This window comes from Rhinoderma darwinii, chromosome 5, assembly GCF_050947455.1.
Source record: "Rhinoderma darwinii isolate aRhiDar2 chromosome 5, aRhiDar2.hap1, whole genome shotgun sequence".
Taxonomy (NCBI): Eukaryota; Metazoa; Chordata; class Amphibia; order Anura; family Rhinodermatidae; genus Rhinoderma; species Rhinoderma darwinii.
In genome coordinates this window covers 224,304,521-224,320,980 of record NC_134691.1, presented here as the reverse complement: position 1 = coordinate 224,320,980, position 16,460 = coordinate 224,304,521, and the positions used below count along the sequence as shown (strand labels likewise).

At 42.8% G+C, this 16,460-nt stretch overlaps 1 protein-coding gene across 2 annotated transcripts in view; it reads left to right on the top strand.

Annotated features, from left to right (window-relative positions):
• The window catches only part of TRANK1 (tetratricopeptide repeat and ankyrin repeat containing 1), a 281,007-nt gene that overhangs the window by 162,485 nt on the left and 102,062 nt on the right, over positions 1–16,460 (top strand). For both annotated transcript variants that reach the window (XM_075826966.1, XM_075826965.1), the window contains 3 exons: positions 5,760–5,900; positions 13,878–14,057; positions 16,078–16,227. In XM_075826966.1, the coding sequence (XP_075683081.1) occupies positions 5,760–5,900; positions 13,878–14,057; positions 16,078–16,227 (471 nt within the window). The remainder of the gene's footprint in view (positions 1–5,759; positions 5,901–13,877; positions 14,058–16,077; positions 16,228–16,460) is intronic.

Here is a 16,460-nt window from a genome sequence, read left to right as displayed (position 1 = left end):
ACAGTAACGTTTTTTTTTGTTTTTTTTTTTAAACGTTCATTTTTGGCCAAGTTATGAGCTATTTTATATATATATATATATATATATATATATGCAAATGAGCTTTGAAATGGACAACTGAGCGTGTTTTTTTTCGTTATGTCCAACTGGGCGTGTATTGTGTATTTAACTGGGCGTGTTTACTTGTTTTACTAACTGGGCGTTGTGAATAGAAGTGTATGATGCTGACGAATCAGTGACCAGTCAGCATCATGCACTCCTCTCCATTTATTTACACAGCAGCATCACGTTCTTACTAGAATGATGTGCAGCCACATACACAAGTGTCCTGATAATGAATATACATGACCTCCAACCTGGACGTCATGTGTATTCAGAATCCTGACACTTCTGAATCTTTTCTGTGAGATTCCAGCAAGTCACGCGTAATCTCGCGAGATTACGAGGTAAACGAGATTTTGTTTCCCTTGCTGGAAATCTCACAGAAAAGGTTCAGAAGTGTCAGGATTCTGAATACACATGACGTCCAGGCTGGAGGTCATGTGTATTCATTATCAGGACACTTGATTAACGTTAATGTCTGTGTATGTGGCTGCACATCGTTCTAGTAAGAACGTGATGCTGCTGTGTAAATGAATGAGAGTAGTGCATGATGCTGATTGGTCACTGATTTGTCAGCATCATACACTTCTATTTACAACGCCCAGTTAGTAAAACAAGTAAACACGCCCAGTTAAAAACACAATACACGCCCAGTTGGACATAACGAAAAAAAACACGCCCAGTTGTCCATTTAAAACCTAATTTGCATATATATAAAATGGCTCATAACTTGATAGGCTGTATAAAATAAGACCATTAATTGCCCACTACTCCCAAATTTTTTCCCAAGTTTATACCCCCCAACAAAATATTTCGGTGGATGAATCCCTAGCAGCTTCAAGGGTAGACTGCACTTCAGGCAGTATCTACCCAATAAAAGAGCCCGGTACGGCATAAAACTCTACAAGCTGTGTGAAAGTGCCACCGGTTACACCTACTCTTTTAGGGTCTATGAGGGAAAAGACTCCCAAATAGATCCCCAGAATGCCCCCCTTCCTAGGAATTAGTGGAAAGATTTATGGGATCTTATCCATCCTTTACTTGGCAAAGGATATCATCTGTATCTGGACAACTTCTACAACAGTGTCCCATTGTTAAAAGTTCTCTCGTCCAGATCCACCTTGGCGTGCGGAATAATCCGCAAAAATCAGAAAGGCCTCCCCAAAACTTTTCTGGGTCAGATCCTAAAATTAACAAGAAAAAATACAGTTTTGCGGTTAAGCAAAAAGAAGTGCCTTTATTACCAGCCAAGCTATAATGATATGTATAGGTTAAAACTTCAGAGTTTTCACTGACATAGATACAGACGCTACTCATCTGTATCACCCGGCGTTCTGCAGACGCCGTAGGTGACACATACATAGACAGATTATATCACATACCGTTTGCATCTGACTGATGCAAAATTCACAACTGTCAGTGGACTTTGGTCAAATTTTAAATCCATTCTTGTGTGTCCTAACTATATTTAACCCTAATTAATAAAAGTTATGTTTTAACCTATACATATCATTATAGCTTGGCTGGTAATAAAGGCACTTCTTTTTGCTTAACCGCAAAACTGTATTTTTTCTTGCTATTTCAATGCCCGCCAGCCTGCTGGGTCTTTTCTTACCTATTATCTGTTAGATCCTAAAATTAGGAGAGAGCAGAGCTGTCTGCAGCGATGATCTGCTCCTTCTGAAGTATAGGGATAAAAGGGACGTCCTTATACTGACCAACATTCATGACAGCAGAGGCAGCCTAGTCCCTGTACCCGGATCCACCACCCAAGTTCCCAAACCATTCTGCGTACAGGAGTACAACAAACATATGGGTGGCGTTGACCTGTCCGACTAGGTTATAAAACCATACATTGCCATGCGCAAGACCAGGGTATGGTATAAAAAGCTGTCTGTGCATCTTACACAGATGGCATTATACAACGCCTTGGTCCTCTACAGATACGCTGGCAGTGGGGATACATTCCTGCAATTTCAGGAAAAGGTCATCAAGTCCCAGATATTTGGTGACCAGGAAGGGGAGGGCACTTCATCCGGTTCTTCCGTCAGCAGGATAATTCCCGGCCAGCATTTCCCCACAGAAATCCCCCCCACTGAAAAAAAACGGAAGCCCCAAAAAAAATGCTGTCTGTGCGCCAAGCGAGGCATTCGTAAGGACACCACATACCATTGCGAGACGTGTCTCACAAATCCCGGCCTGTGCATGAAACAATGTTTCAAAATATATCATACCTCCTTGGATTTTTAATTCATTTATTCTTCATTCACCTTTTCTGTCTCCCATATTGGCCATGAATAATTATTCATTTTTTTTACTGACCAGCCCCATTTAAAATTTGATCATTTAAAATTTGTAAAAAAAAACACCTAAAACAAAACTAAAAATTCTCACTATACCAAGGACCCGAGGGAGTGTCTGTCTCATCCAGGTTGCAAATCTGGGTGAGAGGAATAAATCCAGATGAGATTGCTTGTCTCAGCAAATCTTTTTTTGCTGAGGCCTTTGATTTATTTTTTGTGCTGGATTTTATGGAATGGTGGGTATGTTGGTAGTGGGACCTGCCATTCCCTTTCCCTCCATTGCGGGTTTTCCAGGTTGTCCTCCTTATTTACTAAAATTAAAGTATTTCTTATTATACCCCTAGATGAATACCTAGAGGGTTGTCACTTCACAAATTAAAAATTCTCACTATACCCCTAGATGAATACCTAGAGGGTTGTCACTTCACAAATTAAAAATTCTCACTATACCCCTAGAGGAATACCTTGAAAGGTGTTACATTACAATCTAAATCTTCTCACTATACCGCTAGATGAATTCTTTGAGGGGTTTCGTTTCCTAAATGGGGTCAACTTTTCTGGGTTTCTAAGGTTTTGACAACCCAGAGCCTCTGTTTTCATGACACAGGGCAGTAAATGCCATCGTACTAGGCCTCAGATGTTGCATGGTGCTCTTTACCTTCTGAGCCCCGCCACGTGCTCGAACAGCAGTTTATCTCCACCAATGGGGTATTGCCATATTCAGGAGAAATTGTGTAACAAACTGTGGGTGCTTTTTCTCCTTTAACCCCTTGTGAAAATTATGAATTTGGGGCTAAAGCAACATTTTCTTTGAAAAAATTCTACATTTTATTATTTTACTGCCCAGTGTATGAAACACCTATGGGGTCAAACTGCTCACTATACCACTTGAAAAATTCCTTGAGGGGTGTAGTTTCCCAAATGGAGTCACTTTTGGGGGGTTTCCACTTCACTGGCACCTTTATAAATTCGACATGGTGCAGAGAAATCAATCCGGCACTCCAAAAGCTAAATGGCGTGCCTTCCCTTCCGAGTCCTGACGCTTGCCAAAACATCAGTTTATGACCACATGTTTGGTATTTCCGTACTCTGGAGAAGTTGTTTTACAAATGTTGGGGTGCTTTTCCTCATTTATTTGTTAAAAAAAATAAAAATTTTGAGGTAAAGCTACATCTTATTGGAAAATAATGTAATTTTTCATTTTCACCTCCCAATTCTAATGAAATCTATGAAACACCTGTGTTTTCAAAATGCTCACTACACCCCTAGATGAATTCCTCAAAAGGTATAGTTTCCCAAATGGAGTCACTTTTGTGGGGTTTCCGTTGTTTCGGCACCACAAGACCTCTTCTAACCTTACATGGTGCCTGAAATATAATTTAAGAAAAGGAAGGCCCAAAAATCCTCTAGGTACTACTTTTCTTCTGAGGCCGGTGTTTCAGTCCAGTAGCGCACTAGGGCCACATGTGGGATATTTCTAAAAACTTCAGAATCAGGGCAATAAATATTAAGTTGTGTTTCTCTGGTAAAAACCTTCAGTATTACAGGAAAAATGGATTAAAATGGAATTTCTGAAAAAAAAAAATATTACATTTGCAAATTTCCCTTCCACTTTGCTTTAATTCCTGTGAAACGCATAAAGGGTTAAGAAACTTTCTAAATGCTGTTTTGAATACTTTAAGGGGTGCAGTTTTTAAAATGGGTGATTTGTGGGGGTTCCTAATATATAAGGCCCTCAAAGCCACTTCAGAACTGAACTGGTCCCTAAAAAAATAGGCTTTTGAAATTTTCTTGAAAATTTGAGAAATTGCTGCTAAACTTATAAGCCTTGTAACGTCCTAAAAAAATAAAAGGATGTTCAAAAAACGATGCCAATCTAAAGTAGACATATGGGAAATGTAGGCTAATAACTATTTTGAGTGGTATAACTATCTGTCTTACAAGCAGATACATTTAAATTTAGAAAATGATAATTCTTTGAAATTTTCTCTACATTTTGGTGTTTTTCACACAAAAATATTGAATATATCGACCACATTTTTTCACTAACTTAAAGTACAATATGTCACAAGAAAACAATCTCAGAATCGCTTGGATAGGTAAAAGCATTCCAGAGTTATTACCACATAAAGTGACACATGTCCGATTTAAAAAATGAGTGTGTCATAAGGTCCAAAAGTGGCTGCGTCCTTAAGGGGTTAATGGAGTTATCCGGATTTTTTAAATTGATGGTCTATCCTTGACATAGCCCCTTAATACAACTGATCAGCTTGCGTGCTGAGAGTCGTAACACCGATCTAATATTGACCTAGCCTAAGGATTGTCCATCAATTTTAAAATTCGGAAAAACCCCTTTAACCCCTTCCCACATTTGAACATGCTATTACATCCTAATTGTGGTGTTCTTATCAAATTTGGACTTAATAGTATGTCCAGTAAATGGCACGGGCACGTCATCCAGCGGCAACAGCTGTTCTGTGGTCAATTGCAACTGCAACATGTAAGTGGCTATAAATGGAGGTTTCGCCCTCTGTCACCCCATTGGTGCCCTGCCTTGCGATTGCTGGGAACCGATGGCAGCAGAGGACATAAAAATGGCAATTTGTGTTTCTCATACCCTCCTGGCGCTACGTTGCTCTGGGGCAGGGGGTCTCCCTCTTGTACTGATAATATGGACAGTGATGTCAGGGGCAACCTCTAGGATCGGAATCCCCAGCGAACGATTGCTCTCCTGGAGGAGCCCCTGACGTCACCGTCCATATATGGAAAGTGACCAACTCTCGGAGTGGAATCTCAGCCAGAGTGTTGGCAACGATCTAGCTGGGCATTCCGGTCCAGGAGAAGCCTGTGATGTCACTGTCCATATATGGACAGTGATTTCCCCAAGGAGAGGAATCCCTGGCCAAAGCTCCTAGAGAGTACCGCAACGGAGCTATCTACAGGATGTAGCGCTGTCGACTGTATAAGGCACTATCTACAGGGTGTGTGTGTGTGTGGCGCTCATCCTTGGGACAGCAGAGACCAGGCTGAAGGAGATCTCGGGAGCTTCGGTGCCCCGCGGGCCGGAGATGACCTCCTCAGGGGCCGCATTTTTGAGACCCCTGCTTTAAATCCCCCCGGCATCTACTAATACCAAACCTAAAGAGAGATCTGCAGGAAGCGGGAAATGTCAGCTACTGTGCACGCTCCACTGGCTAATTTGAAAACTGAACATGCAAGTTTTTTTTGTATTTGAATGGTCACATTTTAAAGTAAAAAAACATGATTTAAATATGTCAAAGTTTAATGATACATTTCTTTCAATATTTTTTTCCTGAGATTTAACTACTTTGCTCTCTTTTGTGGTTTTAATAGCCAACAACAGCCTTTTCAAACTTGTTATAAAGATTAAACCAAATATGAAGGAACACATCAATGCAAAAGATAGAGATGGCAACACAGTCCTGCATCTGGTAGCATCTTTTCAAACCAATTCATATGGATATACTGCTAAGTGTAAGTAACTGGAAATAAAATGTTTGTATGTGTCCATACTAGTCATATCATGTGGCCATGGCTATATGGCTGCGGTGACCTTTGCTACAGGAATGTTTCATCCATAGATGTGTTAGCTACTGCAGAAGTCACTGGACAATGCGCCCTAGTGACCTGAAATCACTAATAATGCAATTTCACTGTAGCCTAGTCGACGGGCTAGTGAGGAATTTCGATGGTGACATTTATTAATGCAGGATGCTATGGAAAAACTAAACATAACTTTGATTTATAACTTTATTTTATAAAAAAAAAAAAAAAAAGATCATGGGTAGCAGGGGGGCAAATTTCCATATGCTCCTGCTTTAAAGAGGCTCTGTCACCAGATTTTCAAACCCCTATCTCGTATTGCAGCAGATCGGCGCTGCAATGTAGATTACAGTAAAGTTTTTTTTTTTTTTTTCAAAAACGAGCATTTTTGGCCAAATTATAAGCATTTTTATATTTATGCAAATGAGCCTTTCTTAAGTACAACTGGGCGTGTTTAAAGTTATGTCCAAGTGGGCGTGTATTGTGTGTGTACATCTGGGCGTTTTTACTTGTTTTACTAGCTGGGCGTTGTGAATAGAAGTGTATGATGCTGACGAATCAGCATCATCCACTTCTCTTCGTTAACACCCAGCTTCTGGCAGCGCACAGACACACAGCGTGTTCTCGAGAGATCACGCTGTGACGTCACTTCCTGCCCCAGGTCCTGCATCGTGTCGGACGAGCGAGGACACATCGGCACCAGGCGACAGAGGCTACATCGACTTACCTGCAAACGCCGATGCTGCTGCAGAATCAACTGTAGCCTCTGTCGCCTGGTGCCGATGTGTCCTCGCTCGTCCGACACGATGCAGGACCTGGGGCAGGAAGTGACGTCACAGCGTGATCTCGCGAGGACACGCTGTGTGTCTGTGCACTGCCAGAAGCTGGGTGGTAACGAAGAGAAGTGGATGATGCTGATTCGTCAGCATCATCCACTTCTATTCACAACGCCCAGCTAGTAAAACAAGTAAAAACGCCCAGATGTACACACACAATACACGCCCAGTTGGACATAACTTTAAACACGCCCAGTTGTACTTAAGAAAGGCTCATTTGCTTAAATATAAAAATGCTTATAACTTGGCCAAAAATGCTCGTTTTAGAAAAAAAAAAAACACGTTACTGTAATCTACATTGCAGCGCCGATCTGCTGCAATACGAGATAGGGGTTTGAAAATCTGGTGACAGAGCCTCTTTAAACTATACATTGCCAATCATACCTTTGTGTATCTATGTTCATTTCCCACTTTGACGGTCGCAGAATTTTGTACTTTGGCACATTGGTTCCTAGTAAACACTTAGACAAGACATGTAGCTACATGAGCTGAAGGGATTATTGTACTTCCATGTCATCACAATGTTATTTTACGTGATGGTGCGAATTGCTCCACATTTATCAAAACGGCACATGTGGTAGTATACGTTTGCTGCAATTAGACACTTTTATTTTATTGCCTTAACCCCTTAAGGACACGTCCAATTTTAGCCTTGAGGACAGAGCAATTTTTTTTACATTTCCCTCTTTGCATCCCGACGCTCATAACGCTTTTATTTTTTGTACGACGTAGTTGTATGAGACTTTGTTTTTTGCGGGACGAGTTGTACTTTATGTACGTACCATTTTTTGGTACAAATACATTATCGTTTAATTTCTATAAATTTTTAATTAGATTAAAATGCAGAAAAAAAGCAGTTGCGCAGCAGTTTTAATATTTTTTTTTTTACACCATACACCGATCATAATAAATAATGTTATACATTTGTTGTACAGGTTGTTACGGTCGTGGCGATACCAAATATGTCTATATTATTTCATGTTTTGGGACTTATATTTTAAAAAGTTTATTTATTATAAAAAATGTGTGTTTCTGTGTATTTTATTTACTTTTTATTTATTTATTTACCATTATTATTTTTTTACATTCATTTAACTTTTTTTTTTTAATCCCATAAAGGGATTTATCATTTTGATTTTTATTTTGTAACTGTAATGTACTGGCATAGATCTATATTCCAGTACATTAGCCTGTTACTGATTGTACACAGGCAGTTGTTAGGGCATACCTCAGTATGCCCTAACAACAGGAAATATTTTCATACAGCCCTGGGGTCCTTCACTGGACCCTGGGCTGTCTGGCCATACGAGTTGTGGGCTTTGATCGCGTCAGTTATTTTCTGTGACGCGATCAATGTGCAGTCCCCTCTCCTTGAACGCCGCGATCAGCTGTCATCGCGGCGTTCAAAGGGTTAACAGTGGAGAGAAGATGTTTCTCTCCTCTCCGCTGTCAGAGCGGGGCCGTGGCTGTGTATTACAGCCGTTGCCCCGCTCTCGATCGCGCGCACAGACGCGCGCAGGGACGGCTGTCACACAGGACGAGTATGCTCGTTCTAATGCGCGAAGTGCTCGCCGCTCAGGACGAGCATGCTCGTCCTGTGTCGGCAACCAGTTAACTGGTTCATGCTGAATCTTTTGTAGCCTATCCTAGTTGATTTACAATTTCTTTATGAAGCTTAAACAGTACATGGGCATAGCATACACCATTCAACTGTAGTATAGATTAGTGTTTCTCAACATTTTCAAGCCAAGTAACCACTAGCAACAAGAAGTTCCAACCGAATACCTTCCAAGGAAGCGATCAGTTCTAAATATATAAAATAGTGCTAGATCAAGCAACCTTTTATGTTTTTCTCCATACAAAGTGAACAGTGTTCAAAGGGCTTGTCTTCAATTAATAAGTTAAAGGGATACTTGTCAATATTTTAAAAAGGACAACAGTGAGATTGGAGATGCGGCACATGAATTAATATTTTACATAAACCACGCCACTTTGTACAGGCCACAGCCCACTGTTCTCGAATCATGAGCAGCAAACATGAACCGTTCAAATTGGCAGATCAGTTCACAGAAAATACTCACACAGCCTTCAATGACACCACCCAGATAATATGTGCACAGTAAACAGAAAACCTAACATCCTCCCTTACCCTATACACACCATACCCAATGTGGCTAGAAATGTGACCTAACAAGTGTCCAAAAGTTTCAAAACCTTACACCGCCACCGATTTGGGGCTCCCCCAATTCCAAGATACCCCGGGCTAAAGACAAATCTAATGATGGCAGTGGTGGTGACAGGGCGAACATCAAACCCATATGAAAATCTCTGCACTCAATGCACACAAAAACAAATTTTTATGTTCATTACGTTTGGGAATACAGACTGTGGGATATATGCTTTTGCCACTAGGAGGCAGACACTTCTGCTGATAGCAGCAGAAGCTCTACAAAGAATTTTAAGTTTTAATTGTATTTCTTTTATTCTTTACATCATGAAGAGCTAGTCGCGAAGGATCTCTGAGTGTGTCATAGCGCCCCCCCACCACCGCTTGTGCACTGTAGCGGTCCGCTGGACCAGCCTAGTCCCTGGGGTTTTTTTTTGGTCTTTTCTGCACTCCCTACCACTTTTAGACCGGCAGCACTATTTTTTACAGTATGGCCGGCGCTCTTCAGGAGGAACTGGTTGATCCGTCTCACCTTATCTCCAATGCATGGCTTGGTCTGCTGATTCAGCTTCCCTGACTGCTCTCCCCTTTTCAGAGTCTCGTCTCTATGGACCCAAGTTGGATAAAATAATCTGGAAAGCCATGGGTGGCAAAAGCATCCATCTTCCTTATAATAGGCCTGAGCACACTACTACGGCCAAATAGATGGGTACGCTTTTTTGTTTCTTTTCTTGGTTTCTCCAACACCATATTTTCCAGGCAGCAGCTTTACCAGGATCAGAAGGCCAAACCTTCCTTCAAGACTCGGCCCTCCTGGCTTCCCTGACTTCCACCTGCAAAAGATAGAACGGCAAAGCCACTTCCTCCTGAAAGTGCACCCCCACTCAATTTACCTTGGATGCGGCCAGGCTTCTGCACTTCAAGGATGTCTGGCTCTCTCACATTTCAGACACCTGAGTTCAGGGGGTAGTATCTTCGGGATACAAAATCGAATTTGCCAGCCTCTCTCCATAGTTTTTCTTTCAGTCCACTGTTTCAAGGTTCCCCAAAAAGGGAGGTTCGGCACATCCCGAATCTTAAGCATCTCAACGCGCAGGTTCGGGTCCATCCTTTTTGGATGGAATCTCCGATCTTTCATGGCTTCCATGGAACAGGAGACGTTTCTTTCTTCTGTGGACATCAAGGACGCGTATTTACACGTCCCTATCTGCACTACCCACCAGTGCTTTGCGGTACGGCCTCATCATTACCAATTTGTGGCCACGAGAGAATTTACGAAGATTCTCTGTCATGATGGCACTCCTTCGCACAAGGGGTTTGTCTGTCATCCCGTACCTGGACGACATTCTGATAAAGTTTCTGTCCCGGGAGGACAACGAGATGGCTCTCCAGATCACTCTGGAAACAGAGTCCGTTCGGTTGGATCATAAACACCGGTCCAAGTCTTGCTTATCTTCCTTCACAGGAGATTGCTGTTGTTTTTTTTGTGGGATCGCCTTCGACATTCAGTCGGCGAAGGTTTCCCTTCCTTCTGAGTGTCACTTCATTATTCCGGATGGCATCCGTTCTTTACGGTGGTGCCGATATCACTTCGCCTCTGCACGCGGGTACTCGGGACGATTTGGCCTCAATTGAGACTAATCCATTTGCGCAGTTCCGCACGCACTCTACATCAGGCAATCTTCTCCCAGTGGGAGAGAGTCTTGCAATCGTTGAAGTACATACCCAGAAAACTATCTTTTGGAATTGAGAGCCATTTTTCTGTGCCTCCTGCACTGGTCTCAGTCTATGTGCGGACACCCGGTGCTGCTTCAAACGGACAATGCACCGCAGTGATGGCCGTGGCTTCCAGGATCCTGGAGAGCTCACGTTGCGGCTCTTACAGGGGTATTACATTCCTGGGGTTGACAAATGGGTTGCAAACTTTCTCATTAGCGAAACAGTGGACCCCGGGGAGTGGTCTCTTCACCAAGATTTCTTCGACCAAATTTATCTCAGGTGGGTTAGTCCGGACGTGGACTTGATGACCTCTAAGTCCACTGCTTCATCTCCCGTGCTTGGGATATGGAGGCCTGCGCCGTGGACACTCTGGGCGCTATGGTCCGACACTACTCTCCTGTCAGTATTCCCTCTTCACCAAGGCTTTTTCGGTGGCTCAAGGCAGGAGGTATTGCTGCCATTCTGGTAGCACAGGATTGGCCGCAACGCTGTTGGTATGCAGATCTCGTTTCCCTGTTGGCTGACGTCCCGTGGCCTTTAACCTCTGTCACGACTTTATCTCTCAAGGTCCGATCTTCCACCAGAATTTAAGGTTGCTACGTCTAACAGCGTGGCTGTTGAAGTTGCCGTTCTGAGGGCTTGTGGTTTTTCGCATAGTGTTAGTCTCACTATGCTTAAGGCTAAAAGTCTTCTTCAGCCCGCATTTACCATCGTACATGGAACGCTCACCTTGGTTGGTGTGAGGATCGCAGGCGTTTTTCCTTGTCCAGTATTTTATCCTTTTTACAGAGGGGTTTAGATCACGGTTTAGCACGCCACTCCTTGAAGGGGCTCCCCTCCCTGTCAGCTCTTACCATTTTGACGCCCGATGGCGTCTAAAGCTGACGATAAGACTTTTTTGCAGGGGGGGGGGGCTCATGTGGTTCCCCTTATCATCCTCCGCTTCTCTCGTGGGATCTGAATTTCGTTTTGACTTCCTTGGGAGAGATCCCTCTTTGTTTTCTTTCCTGGAAGATGTTTTTGCTAGTTGCGGTAACCCCCACCCGGAGGGTCTCTGAGTTGGTGGCTCTCTTTTGTCCTCCGTTTCTGACTCTTCACTAAGACAAGACACTGCTCCACACGGTAGCCTGCTTCTTGCCTAAAGTTGTTTTTGGCCTTCCATATCAATGAAGATATTGTCTTGCCACCTTTTTGTCCTATTTCCAGTAATCCGAGGGAGTGTTCCCTCCACAACCTGGATGTCTCCGTGCTCTGTGGATTTACCTTTCTGTCACGGCTTTCAACGGTCAGATTCCCTCTTCATCCTCCGAGGGTCCCAGGAAAGGTTTTAGCGGCCTCTAAGGCCACTATTGCTTTGTGGATTCGAATGATTGTTTGCAAGACTTATCGCGTCCATGGAAAGGTACCCCCTTTCCGGATCACTGCCAACTCTATCAGAGGGGTTGAGGCTTCCCTGTCTGTGCGCCATTGGGCCTCTGCCCTTCAATAGTCCAAGGAAGCCACATGTTCTTCTCTGCACACCTTTGTTCCAAGTTCTACCAGGTGCATGCCTTCACTTCTGCAAGGTATTGCAGGCATCTGTGAAATAGCTGACCTTGTCCTGTGTTCTGTCCCCACCCCTGGGGACTGCTCTAGGACGTTCCACAGTCGGTGTCCCCCAATGTAACGAACGAGAAAACAGGATTTTTTTTCAGTACTCACTGTAAAATCCTTTTCTTTTCCTGGTCATTGGCGGGACACAGCTGCCACCCATTTATTTCACGTTTTTTCCTCTAGAGTTGTCCGTTTTGAGAGATTCTCCGCTAGTGTTTGACATACTTATCTTACCTTGCATCTGCTTCTCCTACTGCTTGCAGACAGACTGAATAGCTCAGTGTCTTTGGGCACAGCATATCATGTAAGAGGAGTCACTTTTTTATTTCATAATGTCAAGCCTCCTAGTGGCAACAGGATATATTCCACGGTCTGTGTCTCCCAATGAACTGGACAAGAAAAGGATTTTATGGTGAGTACGCAAAAAATCCTAATCCTAAACCGTGGTATTCTACCGCTATACAAAATTAATATAACTAAAAATGCCGCCATACAGTGACTATACAGTGGTCAGGTACCAATTTTTCACTGACGGTCTGCAGAGTATATAAAGGAAAACAGTATGGATTAGAGGAAGTTGCAACCAGAAGGGATAACAAAAAAATACATCCAGTGACTCACAGTTGACGTCGTCTCTGAATGTAGAATCTCTTTTCTTCTCCACCTGGCACTGACCGCCGTGAGGTGTTCTCCCGAATACTGCAGCGTTTGCTTCCTAGACATTTTTGGCATCTGTCACCTATACATTTTATACTGGAAAAAGAAAAATCATAAATGAGCCCCACCCCCAAATACATGGATAGGCTGTAATTATTCCTGGCTAGTGCCCCCATAACAGAGCCAGCCACCATGATCTTATAACAGCCACAGTTTCATAAGCATGGCAACTACAGTGCCCGCATAATAGGTGACACCTAGGGCCCACTTATAGCACTGACATATAACAATGCCCACCAGTGTTGCCAGGATAATGCCACCATAACCACATATACCTCCATAATAACTACAGTGGCCCCATAACCGTAAAATCTAGGGTCTCCTAAGAAAAGTGTCAGTTACAGTACACACCAGAAAAGTAGGAGCCAAAGTTCCCACAGAAAAGTGACATCTACAGTGCCCCCATAAAAGTTACCACCACAGTCCTACTGAGATGCATTAACTTGCCCTCTTGGCCCAAATTCAGCTCCGAGCGCCACCGTACTGATGCCGTCTAGGACATTGTGTGCACTAGATGGTGTCAGGACTCAATATGGTGGCGCCTGGGGTTGGAGTTGCCAGGAAGGTAAGTATACCGGCGCCTTGCATAGGGGGGGCAGTCTTTTTTTTCTTTTTTTTTTTGGTCAGCTGTGGCGCGTATCCACTGAGGCTGCGGCACATACCTCCTGTAGTACGTGTAGCGCGCCTTGAAAACCACTGGAAGGGACCATACATAGTATAGAACTTGCACTTTTGGAGGCCAAAATAGATATGCAAAATGTAATAAATGTTAAACTAAAGATGATCAATTATTTATGTTCTTGGCCTACTCTGGTAAACACACGGCAAAGCAACAAGATTTTCTTTTAAAAATTGTAAAATATATATGTTCCATAGGTCAAGCACAAGATGTAAAGATGCTTCTGGACTTCGGAGTAGACCCAAGTATTGCAAACAAGCAGCAGAAGGATGCAGCAACTATACTCAAACGAAATAAAAACTTCAAAGCAGAGGACATCATTAAAAAGCATTTGGCGAGCCAACTTTCAAGTGCTGTTCCGTCAGCCAACTCAACTGGTACTAGTTAATGTACATTCGCTGCTATATCAACCTCACTTGATATGGTTACAGCAGCTCACACAATACAAACATACGTTGAATAATTGCTTTAATTTTTAGGCTCTGGCAGGGCCTAATAGATGTACACTAATGGCAGACCTGGGGATCTTTTTTGGGCTTCTGGCTGCAATGAAAACCATCACCCCCTTGCAATTCCTTTTCGGGTGACAGAGGAAACCACCCTCCCTCTGAGGCCACTTAGATGCAGCAGTCCCTATTGACTGCGTCATCTAAGGAGCTAAACTTTCGGGATCGGAGGCATCTCCGATCTTGGTCGTTATAACAGTGGTCTGCCTGTCGCCCACACGCGTGAGACACCTGTGCCGGGCTAATGACACCGCTCCATGAAAGGGCATGACTATGCCATAGGTACCAGTACCCTTAATGACTGCTGTGAAAAGGCTTATGTGCAGTCATTAAGGAGTTAAGAGTTGGGTCAGATTTGAGTAGATCATTTCTGTATTTCAACTGATTAAAATAAATGTCTTTCAGCACTTCAGGTATGTACCATGTTTCTGCCAAGATGTAAACTATACGGCGAAAAGTATGTGGACACCTGACCATCACACCTTTATGAGCTTGTTGTACGTTACAAAACCATAGGAGTTATTATAGAGTTTGGCCCCCTTTTGCGGCTATAACATACTCCACTTTTATGGGATGGCTTTCCACATTATTTTAATGTTGGAGGTGGAGGCCTAGCTTGCAGCCGGTTTTCGAATTTTTCCAAAAGGTGTTCGATGGTGTTGGTGTCAGGGCTCTGTGCTGACCACTTGAGTTCCTCCACGCCAAACTGATTAATCCATGTCATTATGGATTGGGCACATGTGCATGTTTCCATGCTGAAACAGGAAAGGGCCTTCCCCAAACTTTTGCCACAAGCATTCAATTGTCTAAAATTTATTTTTTATTCTGTAATATTAACATTACCGTTCACTAGAAATAAGAGGCCTAGCCCAAACCCTGAAGAAAAAGCACCAAACCATTATCTCTCTTCCACCAAATGTTACAGAAGGCAGTATGCATACCTTTAGGTAAGGTTCTACTGGCAAACAATAGCTTACCACACTACACCATTGTTTTCGTAAAAAAAACTGGAAATCAAACTGAAACAAAATATACCATTGAAATAGTTATTCAAATGGAAACGATAAGTTCTGTTTGTCTTTCTGTTCCTCTGACCGAACAGATGAATGGAAATCCAAATGGAAGTTCAATGCTGATGTGAAGAAGCCCTTACCTAAACGGTGTACAAAAGGATGCAGGGATGAGATACGTTGCATGACTGAACATTGGTGTATTTGGCAAGAGGCTGAATGTGTTTTTTATTTTGCTTGTTATCCTCTGTTAGTCCATCTGCTTTAGGCTTAGTTCCCATCTGCGTCGGGACTCCGTTCATAGGTTCCGTCTGAGCTTTTCTTCAGGGGAACCCATCAATGGAATCCAAATTGAAATGAATGAAAAATATAGGTTTCTGTTTGCATCAGCATTGATTTTAATGGTTACTGATCTGGTGCAAATGGTTTGTTTGCCACCGTTGTGCAAGGGTTTCGTTGTTTTGGCGGAATGAATAGCGCAGTCGACTATGGTATTGATTCCGTCAAAACAAAGGAACCCTTACACTATGGTGATAAACGGAAACCATTTGCATCAGATCCGTCACCATTGAAATCAATGGTAATGCAAATGGAAACCTATGGTTTCCGTTTGTTTCAGTTTGAATTCCCCTGACGGAAAGCTCCAACAGAACCTATGAACAGAGTCCCGACGCAGATGTGAAAAAAGCCTTAATGGTATGAATGTTCACAATACAAGGAGGCGACTGTACTAAACTTGTGCGTGGTATTTACCAGTCGTTTTGCAGGATTATGATAACAAGTATCAATTTCAAGATTTCTTCAGATGAAAAAATATGTAAATGCATTTCTACATGTTCTCAATAAATTCAACTTTCTTTGTTTCCTGGCTTTGTGTGTAGAGGTGTGCCGTTTTGCTGAAGCCAAGACTGATTCACTTGCTATTGCACTGGAGCAGTTCATAGACTTCTGCAAGAAACATGGTCAAGTGAATAAACTTTGTGGGCACAAAACCGTCCAGAATTTTCTGCATATTCTGTTATCTCTGAAAGGTAAGCCATTTTAGGCCGTGTTCACATCTGCGTCAAACTTCATGAGTTCCACTAGACCTTTCCGTTGGAGGAACCCATGAACGGAAAGGCAAACGGAAACCATAGCTTCCGTTTACATTACCATTGATTGCAATAGTAATGCTTCCGTTGCAAATGATTTCCATTTGTTTCCGTTATGTAAGATTTCAGTTTTTTTAGCGGAAACTATAGCACAGTCGACTACGCTATTACTT